This window comes from Salvelinus fontinalis, chromosome 2 (genome assembly GCF_029448725.1).
Source record: "Salvelinus fontinalis isolate EN_2023a chromosome 2, ASM2944872v1, whole genome shotgun sequence".
NCBI lineage: Eukaryota > Metazoa > Chordata > Actinopteri > Salmoniformes > Salmonidae > Salvelinus > Salvelinus fontinalis.
The window spans coordinates 88,343,270-88,363,137 of record NC_074666.1 but is presented as its reverse complement, the minus strand read 5'-3'; the positions used below and the strand labels follow the sequence as shown (position 1 = coordinate 88,363,137).

General features: G+C 45.7%; 1 protein-coding gene across 6 annotated transcripts in view; it reads right to left on the bottom strand.

The window, feature by feature from the left end:
* Positions 1–1,270: 1,270 nt before the first annotated feature.
* Positions 1,271–19,868, bottom strand: part of LOC129830937 (dedicator of cytokinesis protein 7-like) — a 46,534-nt gene continuing 27,936 nt past the window's right edge. For 2 of the 6 annotated variants that reach the window (XM_055893795.1, XM_055893804.1), the window contains exons 22-46: positions 18,727–18,828; positions 18,034–18,120; positions 17,381–17,476; positions 16,988–17,128; positions 16,661–16,774; positions 16,078–16,248; positions 15,778–15,917; positions 15,524–15,693; positions 14,887–15,035; positions 14,322–14,504; positions 14,054–14,180; positions 13,875–13,956; positions 13,480–13,711; positions 13,225–13,377; positions 12,590–12,849; positions 11,948–12,140; positions 11,711–11,854; positions 11,324–11,470; positions 5,142–5,267; positions 4,895–4,984; positions 4,488–4,724; positions 4,163–4,306; positions 3,961–4,067; positions 3,633–3,833; positions 1,271–2,744 (exon numbers count right to left, since the gene is read on the bottom strand). In XM_055893795.1, coding sequence (XP_055749770.1) covers positions 2,702–2,744; positions 3,633–3,833; positions 3,961–4,067; positions 4,163–4,306; positions 4,488–4,724; positions 4,895–4,984; positions 5,142–5,267; positions 11,324–11,470; positions 11,711–11,854; positions 11,948–12,140; positions 12,590–12,849; positions 13,225–13,377; positions 13,480–13,711; positions 13,875–13,956; positions 14,054–14,180; positions 14,322–14,504; positions 14,887–15,035; positions 15,524–15,693; positions 15,778–15,917; positions 16,078–16,248; positions 16,661–16,774; positions 16,988–17,128; positions 17,381–17,476; positions 18,034–18,120; positions 18,727–18,828 — 3,639 coding nt within the window. In that variant the 3' untranslated portion in view covers positions 1,271–2,701. The remainder of the gene's footprint in view (positions 2,745–3,632; positions 3,834–3,960; positions 4,068–4,162; positions 4,307–4,487; positions 4,725–4,894; positions 4,985–5,141; positions 5,268–11,323; positions 11,471–11,710; positions 11,855–11,947; positions 12,141–12,589; positions 12,850–13,224; positions 13,378–13,479; positions 13,712–13,874; positions 13,957–14,053; positions 14,181–14,321; positions 14,505–14,886; positions 15,036–15,523; positions 15,694–15,777; positions 15,918–16,077; positions 16,249–16,660; positions 16,775–16,987; positions 17,129–17,380; positions 17,477–18,033; positions 18,121–18,726; positions 18,829–19,868) is intronic. The other 4 variants (XM_055893831.1, XM_055893839.1, XM_055893812.1 and 1 more) reach the window with 2 other exon arrangements.

Genomic DNA, 19,868 nt, shown 5'->3' with positions numbered 1-19,868 from the left:
GTGGGAGCAATTATTAGGAAATGGAAGACATACAAGACCACTGATAATCTCCCTCGATCTGGGGCTCCACGCAAGATCTCACCCCGTGGGGTCAAAATGATCACAAGAATCCCAGAACCACACGGGGGGACCTAGTGAATGACCTGCAGAGAGCTGGGACCAAAGTAACAAAGCCTACCATCAGTAACACACTACGTCGCCAGGGACTAAAATCCTGCCGTGCCAGACGTGTCCCCCTGCTTAAGCCACTACATGTCCAGGCCCATCTGAAGTTTGCTAGAGAGCATTTGGATGATCCAGAAGAAGATTGGGAGAATGTCATATGGTCAGATGAAACCAAAATAGAACATTTTGGTAAAAACTCAACTCGTCGTGTTTGGAGGACAAAGAATGCGAAGTTGCATCCAAAGAACACCATACCTACTGTGAAGCATGGGGGTGGAAACATCATGCTTTGGGGCTGTTTTTCTGCAAAGGGACCAGGACGACTGATCCTTGTAAAGGAAAGAATGAATGGGGCCATGTATCGTGAGATTTTGAGTGAAAACCTCCTTCCATCAGCAAGGGCATTGAAGATGAAACGTGGCTGGGTCTTTCAGCATGACAATGATCCCAAACACACCGCCCGGGCAACAAAGGAGTGGCTTCGTAAGAAGCATTTCAAGGTCCTGGAGTGGCCTAGCCAGTCTCCAGATCTCAACCCCATAGAAAATCTTTGGAGGGAGTTGAAAGTCCGTGTTGCCCAGCAACAGCCCCAAAACATCACTGCTCTAGAGGAGATCTGCATGGAGGAATGGGCCAAAATACCAGCAACAGTGTGTGAAAACCTTGTGAAGACTTACAGAAAACGTTTGACCTCTGTCATTGCCAACAAAGGGTATATAACAAAGTATTGAGAAACTTTTGTTACTGACCAAATACTTATTTTCCACCATAATTTGCAAATAAATTCATTAAAAATCCTACAATGTGATTTTCTGGTTTTCTGACCTCTCTCATCTTTTTAAGTGGGAGAACTTTCACAATTGGTGGCTGACTAAATACTTTTTTGCCCCACTGTATGTAAATGTAATATTTCAGAAAAACAAATTTCTGAAAACAATTTTTTTCTTTGTCATTTTGAGATATTGTGTGTAGGTTAATGAGGGGAAAAATGTAATCTATTTTAGAACAAGGCTGTAATGTAACAAAAGGTGGAAAAAGTCAAGGGGTCTGCTGAATACTTTCCCAAAACATTGTATATTAAATCAGCACTGATAAAAGCATACTGTTAAGATTGAAATAACATTTTAATACAGAGCAGTACAAAAAAAGAGTGAATAAATAAAAAAGTTTTCCTTTTTCCTGACCCGGTAAAAATGCAGTTTTAGACAAACCTAGTGAAAATACAATAAACAGAGGAAATACAGTGGTTACAGACGTTGGTACGTAGGTGCGGAAGTGTGAATACAGTATAGTGCAATACAATAAAGGAGACACAGTCCAATACAGTAGATAAAAAGACCTACATTATATGTTTCCACCAACCACAGGGTTGAAGATTCATTCCAGAACATGTGGAGTGTTTGTCAGCACAGAGTGAGTGAGGGAGAGAGAGTGAATGTCACTGCCTGTCTGACAGTGCTTACCATGTGAACATCAGTGATGCGACAGTGTTTTTGGTCAGTGCAGTAAAAATAACATTTCACAGTGTCAGAAACCATTTGTACGGCTCCCTCTCTTCCCAAAGCCACATCTCTCCAACCTACAATGTGTCCATTGTATGTTCATCTAGAGCAGATGGGCCTCTAATGATCAAAATGTCATACTTCTTCATAATGAATTCCTGTCCTGATACAGGGTGTATGAAAGGGAGAAGTCAGTAGTGAAAGAATGTCAGTTATTTGGTATGAGGATCGTTGGTTACAGAACGACTCCCTGGGAACATTTAATGACTACGTCTGGCATCAACTGGTCCCCCACCAAAATAATCACACACAAATTCACTAAGGCCACGAAACACAAGGAACAGGCCTGCTAAACCACACAGTGTAACCACCCAGGCCCTTCCACAGCAAACATGACACATACACAAGCAAATGGAAAGAAGCCTATATCCTGTGCAGTCGGGGCAAGATACACACTCAAACACAAACCTCCAAGCGCACACATTCAAACGCGGCCCAAAACAAACACACAATTAGGGAAGCGCCTAGGAGCTGTTTTGGATTCTCCCGTTCAGGAAAAGCTACAATTAAACAGAGCTGAGATGAACAGTGAGGGAGAAGCATCATTCTGGGTCCTCCTCAATGCAGAGAGACTCCTCCTGAAAGCTGGTCTATGTAAATGCCCAGGAGAAAGAGAGAGATGGTCCAAATGACTGTTTACAGTGCAGATAAACTTCCAGTATAAACAGAGGGAGCTTTTCCTATAGGAGTGTGAGAGAGAGAGAGAGAGAGAGAGAGAGAGAGAGAGAGAGAGAGAGAGAGAGAGAGAGAGAGAATGGGGGGGAGGTGGAGCAGAGCAGGAGAGGAAGACAAGAAATGAGTGAGGCGGGAAAGAGGTGGTATGGCCTGACATTGGGGGGGTTTGGAATAACAAGTTAGGGAGATGGAGGAGGATGGTGTGAGTGTTGAGGATAGACTGTTGGGGTGGGGGAAGACAGACAGACCAGTTGAAATCAAAAGTATGTTTCTTCTCTGTTGACGAGGTCTGCTGTGCTTCAACAGTCCCCCCGGCGGAGACTGGACCTACTGAAGGAATTTCTGTGAAGACATAAAAAGACCAAAAGACAGATTAAAATGTTGCTATCTGGACGAGGGTTTTGCAATGTGTGGATGAAGGAGCCTCTTAAGTAAGGTGTATGTCATTTTGTGTTCTGGCAGGTGTGGCTGTGCTATATCTGGCTGGGATTAGAAATCCTCCAGCCCTCACATAAGACACGCAGCTGGCTCCAAAAACACCCAGTCAGAAACCAACCAACAATGTGCTGACACTTTCCAAACCAGATCTGCTGAGATGATTGAAGCAGCAGCATTGTGTGTGGATGAAGGGGTCCTACTAGCGCTACTCAGTGGGGCGTGATGCATGTTTGTGTGACTACGAGTATGTGAAGTGTCGAGTTACTACGGTGTTTTTCAAAGCAGAGGCTGGCAGTGGGGTGTTCAAATGGATTAGCTCACAGCGTGTGTGTTTGCATCTGTGTGTGTGTTAAGACGGTGTCGAGTTACTATTGTGTAGGCTGTAGATGTCAGTGCTCTGTAGAGCTGGATGCGCTCATATTGTGTGTGTGTGTGTGTCCATGCATGTTCATAAGTGTGTGAATCCAGTTTCTTGTACATAGACATGGAATCACTGTTCACTTTAATAATGGAACACTAGTCACTTTAATAATGTTTACATATTGCTTTACTCATTTCATATGTATATACTGTATTCTATTCTACTGTATTTTTGTCAATGCCACTCCGACATTGCTCGTCCTAATATTTACATATTTCTTCATTCCATTCTTTTACTTTTAGATTGGTATGTATCGTTGTGAATTGTTAGATACTACTGCACGGTTGGAGCTAGAAACACAAGCCTTTCGATACACCCGCAATAGCATCTGCTAAATATGTGCACGTGACCAATAAGATTTGATTTGTAACCTTTGTGTAGCAGACTGAAGCCCTGCAGCCGGCAGTGTCCTGTAGAGCTGGTGTTCTGTCCTGTAGAGCTGAGGGATCTTGCGGGTGATGAGCGGTCCCAGAGACTCTTTCAGCTTATTGTAGTTCCTCTCCATTTCCTTGTGGTACTCTTTCTGGTCTGGACCAATCAGAGTCTTGTTCTTCCTCAGGGCATCCTCACACCTGCAGGAGAGGAATGAACACACACACAGTCAAAGTCTGTTCACTGGGTTATTGAAATGTGTGTGTGTGTGTGTGCATGCGTGTCAGACTGTATAGTCCATGTACAGACTTTGTAAGGTGTCAACACCTCTTATTGAAGTCTTTAAAGCAGAGGCGTAGTTTGTTGTGATGACGGTACAGCTTGGGGTCATCAGGAATGTCAGAGAGAAAGACCTGGGCCACCTCCAGAGGGCCCTGCACGCGAGAACGAGCGCGACAGCGAGAGAGACAGTTACGTACACGCTCCAGCATGTCAAACACACAAAGGGATATTACACAACACACAGTACCTGGTTGACAGTGGTGCCCACGGAGCCCTGCAGCACCATCTGCAGCATCTTGGCGTCGGCAGGCTCCTGGTGGGTAGCGAAGGCCAGCTCCTGGGTCTTCTTCTGCATGTCCTCTATAGCCACCTCCATGGGCACCAGGACGATCTGGAGAGGAGAGGAGAAAGCGACATGATCATGAGCACTGCTTCTCTGCTAGTGGATTAAGCTAGTGTTATGTACTGTAAAGCTCTATGAGCACCTGGAAAAACACTGCTAAATATAAATCATTTCACTGTTCACAGTGCTCACCATGTTTCACACTACAGTCATACATGTATACACCCACCTCCTCTTTGTGGATGACGTTGATGCGTGTCTTGATGTAGGGGAAAGCGTGGGACGTGGTGAGGATGGACTTGCGTTTGTACTGCTCGTGCAGGTCCCCGTGGGCGCGCCCATCCAGGGTGAAGGGGGTGCAGTACATGAAGGTGCGCAGGTTGTAGTTCTTGTCGAAGTAGGTGATCCTCTCCTTCAGCTCGTACGTGTCGAAGAAGGGCTCCACATAGGTGATCTGGAGGTAGGCCTGACAGACATAGATATACAACACATATATAAAGCACTGGAGGTAGGCCTGAGAACCGCACAGATATACAACACATAGATCAGTACTATGGGTCATTCCTCACATCCCTATTTAAAAACTGCAACACAAACCTTCAGTCATTTCTCTTTCTGAGACTTTGGGCCTTTTACCTTATTGGGGTCCAGCTTGTTCTTGTCCACATGGTTGGAGTCCTTGATAATCTCCACCACATCATCTCCAAACCGCTCAGCATAGAACTCCTGAACAAGATGTAGAGAGATTTTTCAAAAGACTGGTATCAGCTTATAACACACAACTCTGTAATGATCCAGTGAGTTACAGAAAGGATCACTGATGTCTTTGGGTGCTATATAAATGATTATTAACATCCTCCTCGTCATTCTCCTGAGACCGTACCTCTAGTCTGTAGGAGATCTCAGCCAGCTTGGTGATAGAGGGCTCCTTGTACACAAACTCCTGCTCATCCAGGTCCCCAAAGCGACAGCCGTAGAAGCCCACCCGGAAGTAGGTCCCAAACATCCTCTACACACTATAGAGAGGGGCATGGAAGACCGAGAGGGGGGAGAATAGGAAAACAGAATACAGAGATTACTTTCAGAGTCACTTAGTCTAAGTTGTCCTAAATTGACATGTTAAATTGGTCTAAGTTGTCCTAAATTGACATGTTAAATTGGTCTAAGTTGTCCTAAATTGACATGTTAATTTGGTCTAAGTTGTCCTAAATTGACATGTTAATTTGGTCTAAGTTGTCCTAAATTGACATGTTACAACCAGGGCTCTAAAGTGCCACCATACGCGACAACATATTTTGCTGTGGGGTCTGTGGGGTCTGAATAAAGTATTCAGACCCCTTGACTTTTTCCCCATTTTATTACATTACAGCCTTATTCTAAAATGTATGAAATTGTCCCCCCCCCCCCCCCCCCCTCATAACTCTACATACAACACCCCATAATGACAAAGCAAAAAAAGGGTTTTAGAAATTGTTGCTAAATTATTATTTTTTTTAAATATGGAAATATGACATTTACATAAGTATTCAGACCCTTTACTCGGTACTTTGTTGAAGCATCTTTGGCAGCGATTACAGCCTTGAGACTTCTTGGGTATGACGCTACAAGCTTGGCACAGCTGTATTAGGGGAGTTGATCTCATTCTTCTCTGCAAATCCCGTCAAGCTCTATCAGTTTGGATGGGGAACATCGCAGCACAGTTATTTTCAGGTCTCTCCAGAAATGTTAGATCAGGTTCAAGTCCGGGCCACTCAAGGACATTGAGACTTGTCCCGAAGCCACTCCTGCGTTGTCTTAGCTGTGTGCTTAGGGTCGTCGTCCTGTTGGAAGGTGAACCTTCACCCCAGTCTAAGGTCCTGAACGCTCTGGAGCAGGTTTTCATCAAGGAGCTCTCTGTACTTTGCTCTGTTCATCTTTCTCTCGATCATAGTCTCCCCAGTCCCTGCAGATGAAAAATCCCCATGGCATGATGCTGCCACCACCATGCTTCACCGTAGGGATGGTGCCAAAGAGTTCAATCTTGGTTTCATCAGACCAGAGAATCTTGTTTCTCATGGTCAGAGTCTTCAGGTGCCTTTCCGCAAACTCCAAGCGGGCTGTCATGTGGCTTTTACTGAGGAGTGGCTTCCATCTGGCCACTCTACAATAAAGTGGCGTGCTGCAGAGATGGGTGTCCTTCTGGAAGGTTCTCCCATCTCCACAGAGGAACTCTGGAGATCTGTGAGAGTGACCATCGGGTTCTTGGTCACCTCCTTGACCAAGGCCCTTCTACCCCGATTGCTCAGTTTGGCCGGGCGACCAGCTCTAGGATGAGTCTTGGTGTTTCCAAACTTCTTCCATTTAAGAATGATGGAGGACACTGTGTTCTTGGGGACCTTCAATGCTGCAGAACTGTTTTGGTACCCTTCCCCAGATCTGTGCCTCGACACAATCCTGTCTCGGAGCTCTACAGACAATTCCTTTGACCTCCCGGCTTGGTTTTTGCTCTGACATGCACTGTCAACTGTGGGACCTTACATAGACAGGTGTGTGCCTTTCCAAAACATGTTCAATCAATTGAATTTACCACAGGTGGACTCCAATCAAGTTGTAGAAACATCAAGGATGATCAATAGACACAGGATGCATCTGAGCTCAATTTCAAGTCTCATAGCAAATGGTTTGAATGCTTATGTGAATAACGCATCTGTTTTTATTTTGTAGAAATTAGCAAACATTTCTAAAAAAACAGTTTTCGCTTTGTCATTATGGGGTATTGTGTGTAGATTGATGAGGATTTTTATTTATTTAATCCATTTTAGAATAAGGTTGTAACTTAACAAAATGTGGAAAAAGTGAAGGGGTCTGAATACTTTCTGAAGGAACTGTATTATATATATATATTGTTTTAAATCGGATCATTTTTTCAATAATCATTTTTGTAATGATAAGGCTTTGCTGTAGCATTGTTCCCAAGCACATATTCATTAGCCTCATACTTGCACCAGTAATACACCAACAACTGCTTGTTTCTAACCCATATCACCGAAATGTCTTGCATGTTCTCATCAAACTTAACACTTAAAGAGACGGTGTACAATTTGCAATGCAATGCATCTCAATCGGAAAAGTGCTTTTACACAATGTAGAAACCTAAAATACCACAAATGACTTTTTAAATTCAATGAAAAGTATTTGTGTGAAATAAAAATAATAATAATACTAAACATATTTAAAGGGTTACATATTAATTTCAAGGGCACAACATGTGCTTCAGAAGTAGATAGAATTCATATAGTCTGTATCTCAATAAAAAATTAAATAAATATTTTCTGCTGCTCCTACATTTTTTTAAGTTGGCAACATCCGTGCTAACAATGACATTTTTAAATTTAAAGCCCTAGTTAAAACATTGAAACCATATGCTACCACAGCAACCAGTAAATACACCCCAGAGAGTTGGAGCCAGTCAATCTTGTGCAACTGTTTTACACAAATATGTATTGGTTAAGTGTGTGAAAGTGTGAATGCAATACTGTGGTTTGAATAAGTGTTGAGGAGAGTTTTATAACATTTCACTTACCAGTTAGGAAACATCATCCAGAAAGGACAGGAAAGGCAGGGAAACCACGGGAAAGAGAAATCAAATATTATTGTTTAAATGCATTTATAAACTGGGTGGTTTGAGCCCTGAATGCTGATTGGCTGATAGCCGTGGTATATCAGACCGTAAAGCATGGGTATGACAAAACATTTATTTTTACTGCTTTAATTACATTGGTAACCAGATTATTATAGCAATAAGGCATCTCGGAGTTAGTGGTATATGGCCAATATACCACGGCTAAGGGCTGTACCTAGGCACTCTGCTGTGCGTCGCGCGTAAGAACAGCCCTTAGCTGTGGTACAGTTGAAGTCGGAAGTTTACATACACTTAGGTTGGAGTCATGAAAACTCGTTTTTCAACCTCTCCACAAATTTATTGTTAACAAATTATAGTTTTGGCAAGTCAGTTAGGACATCTACTTTGTGCATGAAACAAGTAATTTTTCAAACAATTGTTTACAAACAGATTATTTCACTGTATCACAATTCCAGTGGGTCAGAAGGCTACATACAGTTGTGGACAAAAGTTTTGAGAATGACACAAATATTTATTTCCACAAAGTTTGCTACTTCAGTGTCTTTAGATTTTTGTCAGATGTTACTATGGAATACTGACGTATAATTACAAGCATTTCATAAGTGTCAAAGGCTTTTATTGACAATTACATGAAGTTGATGCAAAGAGTCAATATTTGCAGTGTTGATCCTTCTTTTTCAAGACCTCTGCAATTCGCCCTGGCAAGCTGTCAATTAACTTCTGGGCCACATCCTAACTGATGGCAGCCCATTCTTGCATAATCAATGCTTGAAGTTTGTCAGAATTTGTGGGTTTTTGTTTGTCCACCCGCCTCTTGAGGATTGACCACAAGTTCTCAATGGGATTAAGGTCTGGGGAGTTACCTGGCCATGGACCCAAAATATCAATGTTTTGTTCCCCGAGCCACTTAGTTATCACTTTTGCCTTATGGCAAGGTGCTCTATCATGCTGGAAAAGGCATTGTTCGTCAACAAACTGTTCCTGGATGGTTGGGAGAAGTTGCTCTCGGAGGATGTGTTGGTACCATTCTTTATTCATGGCTGTGTTCTTAGGCAAAATTGTGAGTGAGCCCACTCCCTTGGCTGAGAAGCAACCCCACACATGAACGGTCTCAGGATGCTTTACTGTTGGCATGACACAGGACTGATGGTAGCGCTCACCTTGTCTTCTCCAGACAAGCTTTTTTCCAGATGCCCCAAAACAATCGGAAAGGGGATTCATCAGAGAAAATGACTTTACCCCAGTCCTCAGCAGTCCAATCCATGTACCTTTTGCAGAATATCAGTCTGTCCCTGATGTTTTTCCTGGAGAGAAGTGGCTTCTTTGCTGCCCTTCTTGACACCAGGCCATCCTCCAAAAGTCTTCGCCTCACTGTGCGTGCAGATGCACTCACACCTGCCTGCTGCCATTCCTGAGAAAGCTCTGTGTACTGGTGGTGCCCCGATCCCGCAGCTGAATCAACTTTAGGAGACGGTCCTGGCACTTGCTGGACTTTCTTGGGCGCCCTGAAGCCTTCTTCACAACAATTGAACCACTCTCCTTGAAGTTCTTGATGATGCGATAAATGGTTAATTTAGGTGCAATCTTGCTGGCAGCAATAGCCTTGCCCGTGAAGCCCTTTTTGTGCAAAGCAATGATGATGGCACATGTTTCCTTGCAGGTAACCATGGTTGACAGAGGAAGAACAATGATTCCAAGCACCACCCTCCCTCTTTTTGTAGCTTCCAGTCTGTTATTTGAAAAGCAGCGGATTTTTTTTTTTTGGGGGGGGGGGGGGGGATTCAGTTCATTTGCATGGTAAAGAGGGACTTTGCAATTAATTGCAATTCATCTGATCACTCTTCATAACATTCTGGAGTATATGCAAATTGCCATCATACAAACTGAGGCAGCAGACTTTGTGAAAATTAATATTTGTGTCATTCTCAAAACTTTTGGCCACGACTGTACACTAAGTTGACTGTGCCTTTAAACAGCATGGAAAATTCCAGAAAATTATGTCATGGCTTAAGAAGCTTCTGATATGCTAATTTACATCATTTGAGTCAATTGGAGGTGTACCTGTGGATATATTTCAAGGCCTACCTTCAAACTCAGTGCCTCTTTGCTTGATATCATGGGAAAATCAAAAGAAATCAGCCAACACCTCAGATATTTTTTTTTTACGTCATCCTTGGGAGCAATTTCCCAACACCTGAAGGTACCACGTTCATCTGTACAAACAATAGTACGCAAGTATAAACACCATCGGATCACGCAGCCGTCATACCGCTCAGGAAGGAGACGCTTTCTGTCTCCTAGAGATGAACGTACATTGGTGCGAAAAGTGCTAATCAATCCCAGAACAACAGCAAAGGACCTTGTGAAGATGCTGGAGGAAACCGGTACAAAAGGTATCTATATCCACAGTAAAACGAGTCCTATATCGACATAACCTGAAAGGCGCTCAGCAAGGAAGAAGCCACTGCTCCAAAACCGCCATAAAAAAGCCAGACTACGGTTTGCAACTGCACATGGGGACAAAGATCGTACTTTTTGGAGAAATGTGCTCTGGTCCGATGAACAAAAATAGAACTGTTTGGCCATAATGTCCATCGTTATGTTTGGAGGAAAAAGGGAGACGCTTGCAAGCCGAAGAACACCATCCCAACCGTGAAGCACGGGGGTGGCAGCATCATGTTGTGGGGGTGCTTTGCTGCAGGAGGGACTGGTGCACTTCACAAAATAGAAGGCATCATGAGGAAGGAACATTATGTGGATATATTGAAGCAACATCTCAAGACATCAGTCAGGAAGTTATTAAAGCTTGGTCGCAAATGGGTCTTCCAAATGGACAATGACCCCAAGCATACTTTCAACGTTGTGGCAAAATGGCTTAAGGACAACAAAGTCAAGGTATTGGAGTGGCCATCACAAAGCCCTGACCTCAATCCCATAGAACATTTGTTGGAAGAACTGAAGAAGTGTGTGTGAGCAAGGAGGCCTACAAACCTGACTCACCAGCTCTGTCAGGAGGAATGGGACAAAATTCACCCAACTTATTATGGGAAGCTTGTGGAAGGCTACCCAAAACATTTGACCCAAGTTAAACAACTTAAAAGCAAAGCTACCAAATACTAATTGAATGCATGTAAACTTCTGACCCACTGAGAATGTGATGAAATAAATAAAAGCTGAAATGAATCACTCTCTCTACTTCTGACATTTCACATTCTTAAAATAAAGTGGTGATCCTAACTGACTTAAAACAGGGAATGTTTACTAGGATTAAATGTCAGGAATTGTGAAAAACTGAGTTTAAATGTATTTGGCTAAGGTGTATGTAAACTTTCGACTTCAACTGTATATCGGTCATATACCACACCCCCGCGTGCCTTATTGATTAAATAAACTCAATGTCCGTTAAGTTACACAAACAAACATCATATTTAAATTTACTTTACCTCCCATCCAGAACTCTGGTTGTAGATTTTGTTAAAGGTGTCCTGCAACTTTCCATGGACAGTAGCCAGCTTCTTGAAGTCTCTGTTGGCCTCGTGGACTGGGAGTAGGATCTTATACACCTCGTTGATGGCCTCATACATGGAAGCCTGCAGGGGAGATACAGTATGAAACAGTGAGAGGACAGTGAGAAGTCTGCCTACAGCATACTACAACTCATATATACATGACAAAAACCTGGCTTTCTCTATGTGACATACAGCTCTAACTATTTACTAGGTGGTAAGACAATCTGATGTTGTGTAGGGCGCCCACTCAAAGAGAGAGATTCAAAAGTTATTCATCACATATTTAAGGAAATCTCAATGCAAAGAAGATCTGAGTAATACCATGTGGAAGGAGGTTGCAGCTTGCTCCAGCAGCCCCACCAGCCCCAACTCGCTGAAGTACTTCCCCGCACAGATACCCTCCTCCTCCGGGGACAGGATGTCATCAGACACCGCTGACTCCTCCAGAACATTAGACGAGATGTGCTACAGCAGTTAAGGGACATAGCAGTCAGGAAAAGACTCAGCTAAGGTTTTGAGGTATACTATAATGGACACGAAAACACACACACTACTGACCTGGAAGGTGACACAGCCAATGGGCAGGTAGCGGCAGTCCTCCAGCATGTTCAGGTACTCTGCCACCAGGGCGGCGCTGTGCACCAGGCAGTGGGCTGCCTCCGCGTGGTTCCCTCTCTCCGAGTGCTTCCCCGCCATGTTCTGCAGCCACGTCAGACGCAGGTCAGGGGAGTTCTGGTAGCCCTTAGCAATCCTGAGGGGGGGAGAAAGGAGGTGGGAAGGGAGAAAGACAGAAAATTAAGGCGGTACATAGCTAATGCAATCCAAGCCGGGGCGGCAGGTAGCCTAGTGGTTAGAGCGCTGGGCCAGTAACCCGAAAGGTTGCTGAATCAAATCCCCGAGCTGACAAGGTAAAAATCTGTCGTTATGCCCCTGAGCAAGGCAGTTAACCCACTGCCCCCCGGGCGCCGAAGACATGGATGTCGATTAAGGCAGCCCTCCGCACCTCTCTGCTTCAGAGGGATTGGGTTAAATGCGGAAGACACATTTCAGTTGAAGGCATTCAGTTGTAAAAGTGACTTGGTATCCCCCTTTCCCAATGGATTTCTCTTTACTCAGTTTGTGGATGTGAATGTGTGTGGATGTGAATGTGTTTGAGAGGAAGTGGTTGTGTCGATGAGACAACTGCTGTGTGTGTTATACCTGTACATGAGATCAATGAGCATCTCAGGGTCCTGCTGGTGCTCCTTCATCTTGACTGTGTCAGTCAGAATCATGTGCAGATTGAAGACCAGATCCTGGACCTGTTCTGGGAACGGGGAGTCCCGTAGCTCCAGGTCCTCCTCTGCGTAGGTCAGGATGGTTTTTAGGGAACGTCGGAGGTGCTCCTCGTTGAAGTTCTGAGATGTCCCCACCAGGGAGGACAGGGACATGGTGACCTGCATCTTCACCCGGGCAAAGTTCTACACCAGAGGGAGGATGAGTCAATACTCAAGACTACAGAAGGGATGTGACCAATACAGAATTCCACAACATGTCAGTTGATGGTGTTGAGACTGAACTGGAACCATCTTTACTTCTATTCTTATTGTTGTTGCATTGTTGACAGGTGAACCTGCAAGTAAGCATTTCATTATAACGTATATACCACCTGTATCCTGTGCATAGGACAAAAATACTGGATTTGATTTGTATTATTGCGGGAAGATCTTAGCCTGGAAATTCAAACTGAATTCACGCTTCATATCACGATTGTTTCACTTCAAAACAGGTAAACGGAGTGTGAATGCAGTTTGTCTTTCCAGGCTATGACAAGCTTCTGTATGAGTGAGACTCACGTTGCCGATCTCAAAGTTCTGCCTCATCAGCAGGTAGAGGGAGGCGGAGGCTTGACTCCGGACAGAGCCCACACTGCTGCTGCAGTGGCGGAGCAGACGCAGACACAGGTCAGCACACAGCTCTGTGTCCTCCTCAAACAGCATCTCTGGGAACTACACACACAGGACACACAACACTTAATCCACACACACACGAAGACATGTAACTAACATACGGGCGCAAACACACACACACACACACACACACACACACACCTTGAAGACCAGTCCCCTCTGTGTAGTGAAGCAGTGCTGCAGGAAGAGGGCACTCTGACTCCCTGCCATGCTGTGGAGGAGGACTCTCAACACTCCGCCCAAAACACTCTCCTTCAGCTCCGACGCCAGCACCGTCTTCACTATGATCTCCAGCGTGTCCAGGACGACCAGAGAGGCTTCAGTGGCCAGGTTTCCATCCACCACGGACTCCTGCTCCGTCTCCGCCTTGGTTCTGCAACGAAACAGGGTTTACAATACCTCAGATACACACAAATCCGTACAAACGTCACTAAACAACGTGCCTACACAAATACTGAACACAGACCGTTGATGACAAGTTCTATCAAGTCATTGGTCTACCTCGGCATTAATCTGTGCGTATGGCGGGGACCTACTTGTCGACTCTGTCTGTGTTCTGTCTCCAGTGAGTGACGTTCTTCCTCCATCTGACATTCTCATTGCCATATGGACTCCGCTCTGAACCAAAACAAAACATACGGACACTTGTAACAACCACAAAGGAACATTGCATGTAGAAAATCTCAAACTACGATGGCCCATCCGGTGCTGGTACCTCTGCAGCGACGGACCATCTCCTGTCGGGCTCCGATGGTTCCCAGTATGGCCTCCTCTAGACGAGCCTTCATGTCCTGAGACTTCTTAAACGTCAGGCTATTGATACGCTCCAGAGCCTTCTTCCCCTGGGACAACCAATCAGAGATGGAACAGTCAGAACAGCTATAATAGGAGGTATTCAGATCTGAGAGTCCAACAGGGGTAACACGTGAAGGACGAGAGGTACAGCGGTCTGATCAGTGAGGGGGGACAGAAGTGGTGCCTACCTTGTACTCGAAGCAGGACACCGAGAGGTGCAGCAGGTCTAGCAGCCTGTTGATCTGCAGCACAGAGAGGTCTGACACCCAGCTCTCCAGCAGAGCAGCGTCTGCGTTCTTCAGAACCCACAGGAAAGACACCAGCAGAGTCCTACTGCACTCTGCCGACAGAGAGCTGCACTGACGACCAGCCTGGGAGAGAGATGAACGCCTACATTAGGGATAGGAGTTTGTCCTGATGTCACGTTCCAAACTATGTCACGTTCCAAACTATGTGGATGAGAAAGAGTGTCAGATGAGCTCATGAGCAGTGAGCCATCTACAGGTAGTGAGGGGTAGTTCAGTATGGAGGCTGTCATTAGAAGGCATGCTGTACCCCCTCTGGTGTTGTGGATTTGCCCCATGCTGGTACTGTACCTTAGTGTGGAAGTGTACTACAAAGGATCTCAATAACAGAGGGAGGGGGATAATAAGTTCAATCGTTACCAGGGTTACTAAAAATGCCTGAGATATGAAAGCCTGAGGCATTAAGCTCCACACAGCAGAGGGGGGCTGATGGTGTCTCACTACTCACCACCGTGGGCATGGTGAAGTTGGGAGCTTTGGCATGCGGCAGCGGGGAGCCAGCGATCGCCATGGCGACAGACTGACTGATGGTTCCGTTGTCTGGGTCCCCCTCGTCTTGCATAGCGGGGGCGTGGCGGCCCCGGGCTTGAGAAGTGTCTGACAAGCATAGGAACAAAACATACTGCTGATTCTATCAACCTAAGCCGGAATAACTAGCTAGCATGAAATCTCCCACCTCCAATCAGGGTTTAAACACAATGCCACATGGTCAGAGAAGAGGAAGATGATACTGGTTAACCTACAGCAGGGGTAGGCAACTAGATTAGGCCGTGGGACGATTTTTGTCGGAGCGGATGGTTGGGGGACCGGAACATAATTAGAATAATTTGTACACTGAAAATTGACCACAACTAAGCCCCAAAACAGATTGTATTTGAGAATAACAATAATTTCATACCTTGATTACATTGAGACATATCTCTTTTTATTTGTGGGAAAACTTGGGAACAGACTTCCTAAACGAATTCCTGGTGATTTGAGTGTTTAAAAATTTTTTTTTTACAACCCTCCAAAAACCTGCTGCTGGACGTTTTTGGAACGCGGTCAGCCTGTTGCCGACCCCTGACCTAGTGTGTCCTTCTCACCTGTGAAGTCATGGAGCTGGGGCAGGGTGTCCATGACGATGGGGATGAGGGGCAGGTAGAGCTGGGCGATGTGGGTTCGCACCTGGGGGTCCGTGTAGCGAGGGTCCGCATCATGACTGCACATCAGAGAGTGGACTGCACTGATGGCCTTCTTATGCAGGAAAAACACCCTGGGGGAGACTGAATGAGTCAGTATGTGCCATGTGTGTCTAGTTGTGTGTGTGTGTGAGCTTGTGTGTGTGAAGCCTCCTCACCCCTCCGCATCAGGCTCCAGGATGAGGGATAGTTCAGTCAGCAGTAGGCCAGACAGGAAGTGTTGCTGTCTGAAGGGGACGGAGAGCTCAAACATACTGGCCACACCCTGGTCCTGGTGCATACTGGAGAACGCTGAACCCTGAGAGAGGGAGGGAGATGGATGGATGGTAGGAGGAGGGAGAGGAAGGACTTTCTAGCAAGAGTATTACTACAGATGTCAGCAGATGACAAAGTTGGCCCTTGGTCAAGATCACTGTGTTGCCTAGTAATGAATGGAGCCTCCAGTCCAGTGTAGTTACCTGGGAGGTGGTGGAGGAGGTGGAGGGGGAGGGCGAGGCGGGGGGGCTGAGGGTGGAGCAGGGTAGGTTGAGGGTGACATAGTGTTCATGGCTGCACACGATGCGGGTGAAGTCCATTCTCAGAGCAGTCAGAGAGCTGGGGTTCTGGGCTGTGTGGAACTTGTTGGCAATCTGACACACACATACAGAGAGAGAGAGACACACAGAGAAAGAGAGAGACACAGAGAGAGAGACAGAGAGAGAGAGAGAGAGAGAGAGAGAGACAGAGAGAGAGAGAGAGAGAGACAGAGAGAGAGACATATGGTTCAGAAATGTGTAAGACAATGTATTCAGGGACTGGTTGCAGTAAAAGCAAATGATGTCATGTGTGTTTGTCATTTGTGATGACTCCGTTGATGACTGACAGTGGGTGTAAATACTGGCTTTAGTGGGAGAATAGTGACACTGTCTGTATGCACGTTCGTACGTGCCTGTTTGTAGTAGAACCAGACACTCAGTGTCTGAGAGTGGGTGAGTGGGTGTCTGTGTTTATCGTTGGAGCAGATGACAGGACCTGTGTGTGTTTGTGTGTATGTGTGTGTACCTGTTTATAGTAGGAGCGGATGAGGTTGAAGACAAAGCCACGGTCCATGAGAGACAGCAGGTCATTCAGGAAGAAGGCCAGACTGCTGTTCAACCTCTCCACAAGCTCCACATCCTGAGAGAGAGACAGGAAGGGAGGGAGAGAAAGGGAGGGAGCGAGAACAAGAGGGAGCGAGTGAGAGAGGAGGGAGAGAAAGTCAGTGATTAGAGAATATGGGAAGGGTTAAGAGGACATAGAAGGTATACTATGTATTCCCTAAAAAAGGGAAATGTGACTCCTATGTTCTGCAATTCCGTTCTAATGGCCCTTGGGTTGTGACCACTGTACCTTGTGGTATCGCCCTGCTACATCAGCACTGATGGCCCCCACTAGAGCAGCGATGTCATCCACAAAGCGGTCTGGGAAGCGCTGGCGTCTGGGAAGGTCTATCCGGGCGGACAGGAACAGGTGGTGGGACATACTCTTCGTCTGGGAGAGGAGGAGAGGGAGGGAGAAAAGGAGGGATCACGGATTGTATCTCATTCTTCAAATGAACACTGGCTATGTAAAACATCATTTTCCTTCACGCTTTTCTGTGAATGAGAAATTTGACCAACTGTTTCTTGATTTACTGAAATCCATAAACGGCCTGTGTGATGAGGACGAGTGAGTAAGATCAAGATCTCATGAAAGATGCCATACAGACGCAACCGTCATTATCCTCCTCATTCAGATGCGTACCATGAGTTGGAAGAAGAACCAGGCCTGTTGCAGTGCTGCCTCCCTCACTGTGCTGGTGCTCACCACCCACTGTAGTGCCAGCTCCTCATGGAGCAGCTACACCAGGAAGTAAACAGGGTCAGAGAGAAACACCCAGGCAGAGTGCAGTACACCGCGGTTAGCAACACAGAGGCTAACGCAGGAAAAGCTAGCTAAAATACCCAGGTAAATATGTGAAACTACTGAGCTAACACTAGTACCATACAAGCTCTCATAAAAAGGTAGGGCTGTCTGTCTGCTAACAAATACACAGTGAAAAAAGCTGCTACTGCGCTAAAAACAGGATTATTGTAGAACACTAACGTGATAAATCCTGTCGGTAGCTTTAGAGGAACATGAGACTCTAGACAGGTCTTATAATGTAGGCTTATTCTGGGAGATCCCAGATAACAAACTTCACTCATACATGGCTTTGATGACTGTGTCAAGATTCGAAAGCTAATGCATTAAACAATTACTTATCTCTCTCACACACACACACACAGACACACAGACATTTACAGTATGAACTGATAAGCACCTGTGTGTGTGTTACACATACTGACAAACACAGAATGGATGAGGATGGACAAGGGTGTTAATACAGTGTTTTAGACAGTGTATGACAACGGTACCTTCTTGGCAATCTGTCTTGTTGGAGCTGAACAGAAGGTGGCGCTGTCCACAAAGGCAGACATGCGATTGCAGCCACGATCACTTGCCTGACAGAGTAGTGGAGCGATGGAAACAGTGATGAAGACAACGAGCAGGAGTGAGCAAGGTGGAAAAAGACAAATGAAAAATACAAGAAATGTGATGGATGGCTAGAGGACTTCCTGGACTCAATTGACTAGCTTGGATAGAACTGACGTTAGTGCCAGTGACGTTCAGATGTTCCGTGCGGTTGATAGGATGAAATGTGATCCTAGTGAAAAGCATAATTGTGAATAACGAGTCCAGCTAAGCCAAGGAGGGCGAAAAGGAACAGACCAATGACAGACAGACAGCTGACAAAACGGACCGTAGACAAACACACAGCGCAGCAGCCACATATGAGTGGAGGAGGGAAGGGCAGCGAGGAGGGTGTTGTTGGGTACGGGGTGAACATGGGGTTTGTTCTGGAGGCCAAAACGTTACAGAATGTTCAGATAGAAATGTATCGGGTAGAACAGACGCCATTGGCTCGTGTAGAATAGGGAATCACGTCCGCTCTAGTCATTATATTTCTCTCTGCAACGTTCTGAACAATTCTGGTTACTGAATGAACCGGCACCCATGGTGGAGGGGTAGGTAGGTAGTTGAAGGTAGGGAAGGAGGGTTGTTGGCACCTGCTTGAGCTCACAGGTGAAGTTGGGGTTCCGGCGTAGCACAGCTCTGGAGCCCCCGGGGGCATAAGCAGAGTTTACCCAGGAGTGGGAGCGGTCTATCCCCTGAACATCATATCACATCAGCCACCACACCGACACACAGGCAGCCACGGGCCATGGGGGGAGAGAGGGAGCGAAGGAAGGTTAGGGAGGGTGGGAGGATCAGGGAGGGGTGGAGACAAGTGTCAAATTAGAGGGAGGAGAAGGAAGCAAGAGAGGGAGACAGAGAGGAGGGGGGAGGGGAATAGCGAGGGATAGAACACAGAGGGACAGACATAGGCACACCACAAGATTGCATAATTGACAACAGCAGTGGAATCAACCAGCCATTGGCACAAACAGACAGGAATCACAGACATGCACATCAATATACAACACTGGAGCGTCACTACAGGAGGACGAGGGGAGTCTGATTGTATGTTTATTCACAGGAAACACGTCGGACAGACATTCAGCGTACATTTAAACAGCCAGAATGCCATTTAACCCCAATTTGAGAAAGTGTCTATGTTTAGACTGGAAGAGGCAGCAGCGCTATCATAAGCCCACACATAACATATTCAGGAGTTCGTCACATAGTGCCTTTACTTCCCCAACTAGTGGAGAAACGGAACAGGTTGTATTTACAGTGCCTAGACAGGACAGGCTGTATTTACAGTGCCTCGACAGGAAAGAGGCAATGTCTAATATACAGTATATCACAAAAGTGAGTACGCCCCTCACATTTTTGTAAATATTTGAGTATATCTTTTCATGTGACAACACTGAAGAAATGACACTTTGCTACATTGTAAAGTAGTGAGTGTACAGCTTGTATAGCAGTGTACATTTGCTGTCCCCTCAAAATAACTCAACACACAGCCATTAATGTCTAAACCGCTGGCAACAAAAGTGAGTACACCCCTAAGTGAAAATGTCCAAATTGGGCCCAATTAGCCATTTTCCCTCCCCGGTGTCATGTGACTCTTTAGTGTTACAAGGTCTCAGGTGTGAATGGGGAGCAGGTGTGTTAAATTTGGTGTCATCGCTCTCACACTCCCTCATACTGACTGGTCACTGGAAGTTCAACATGGCACCTCATGGCAAAGAACTCTCTGAGGATC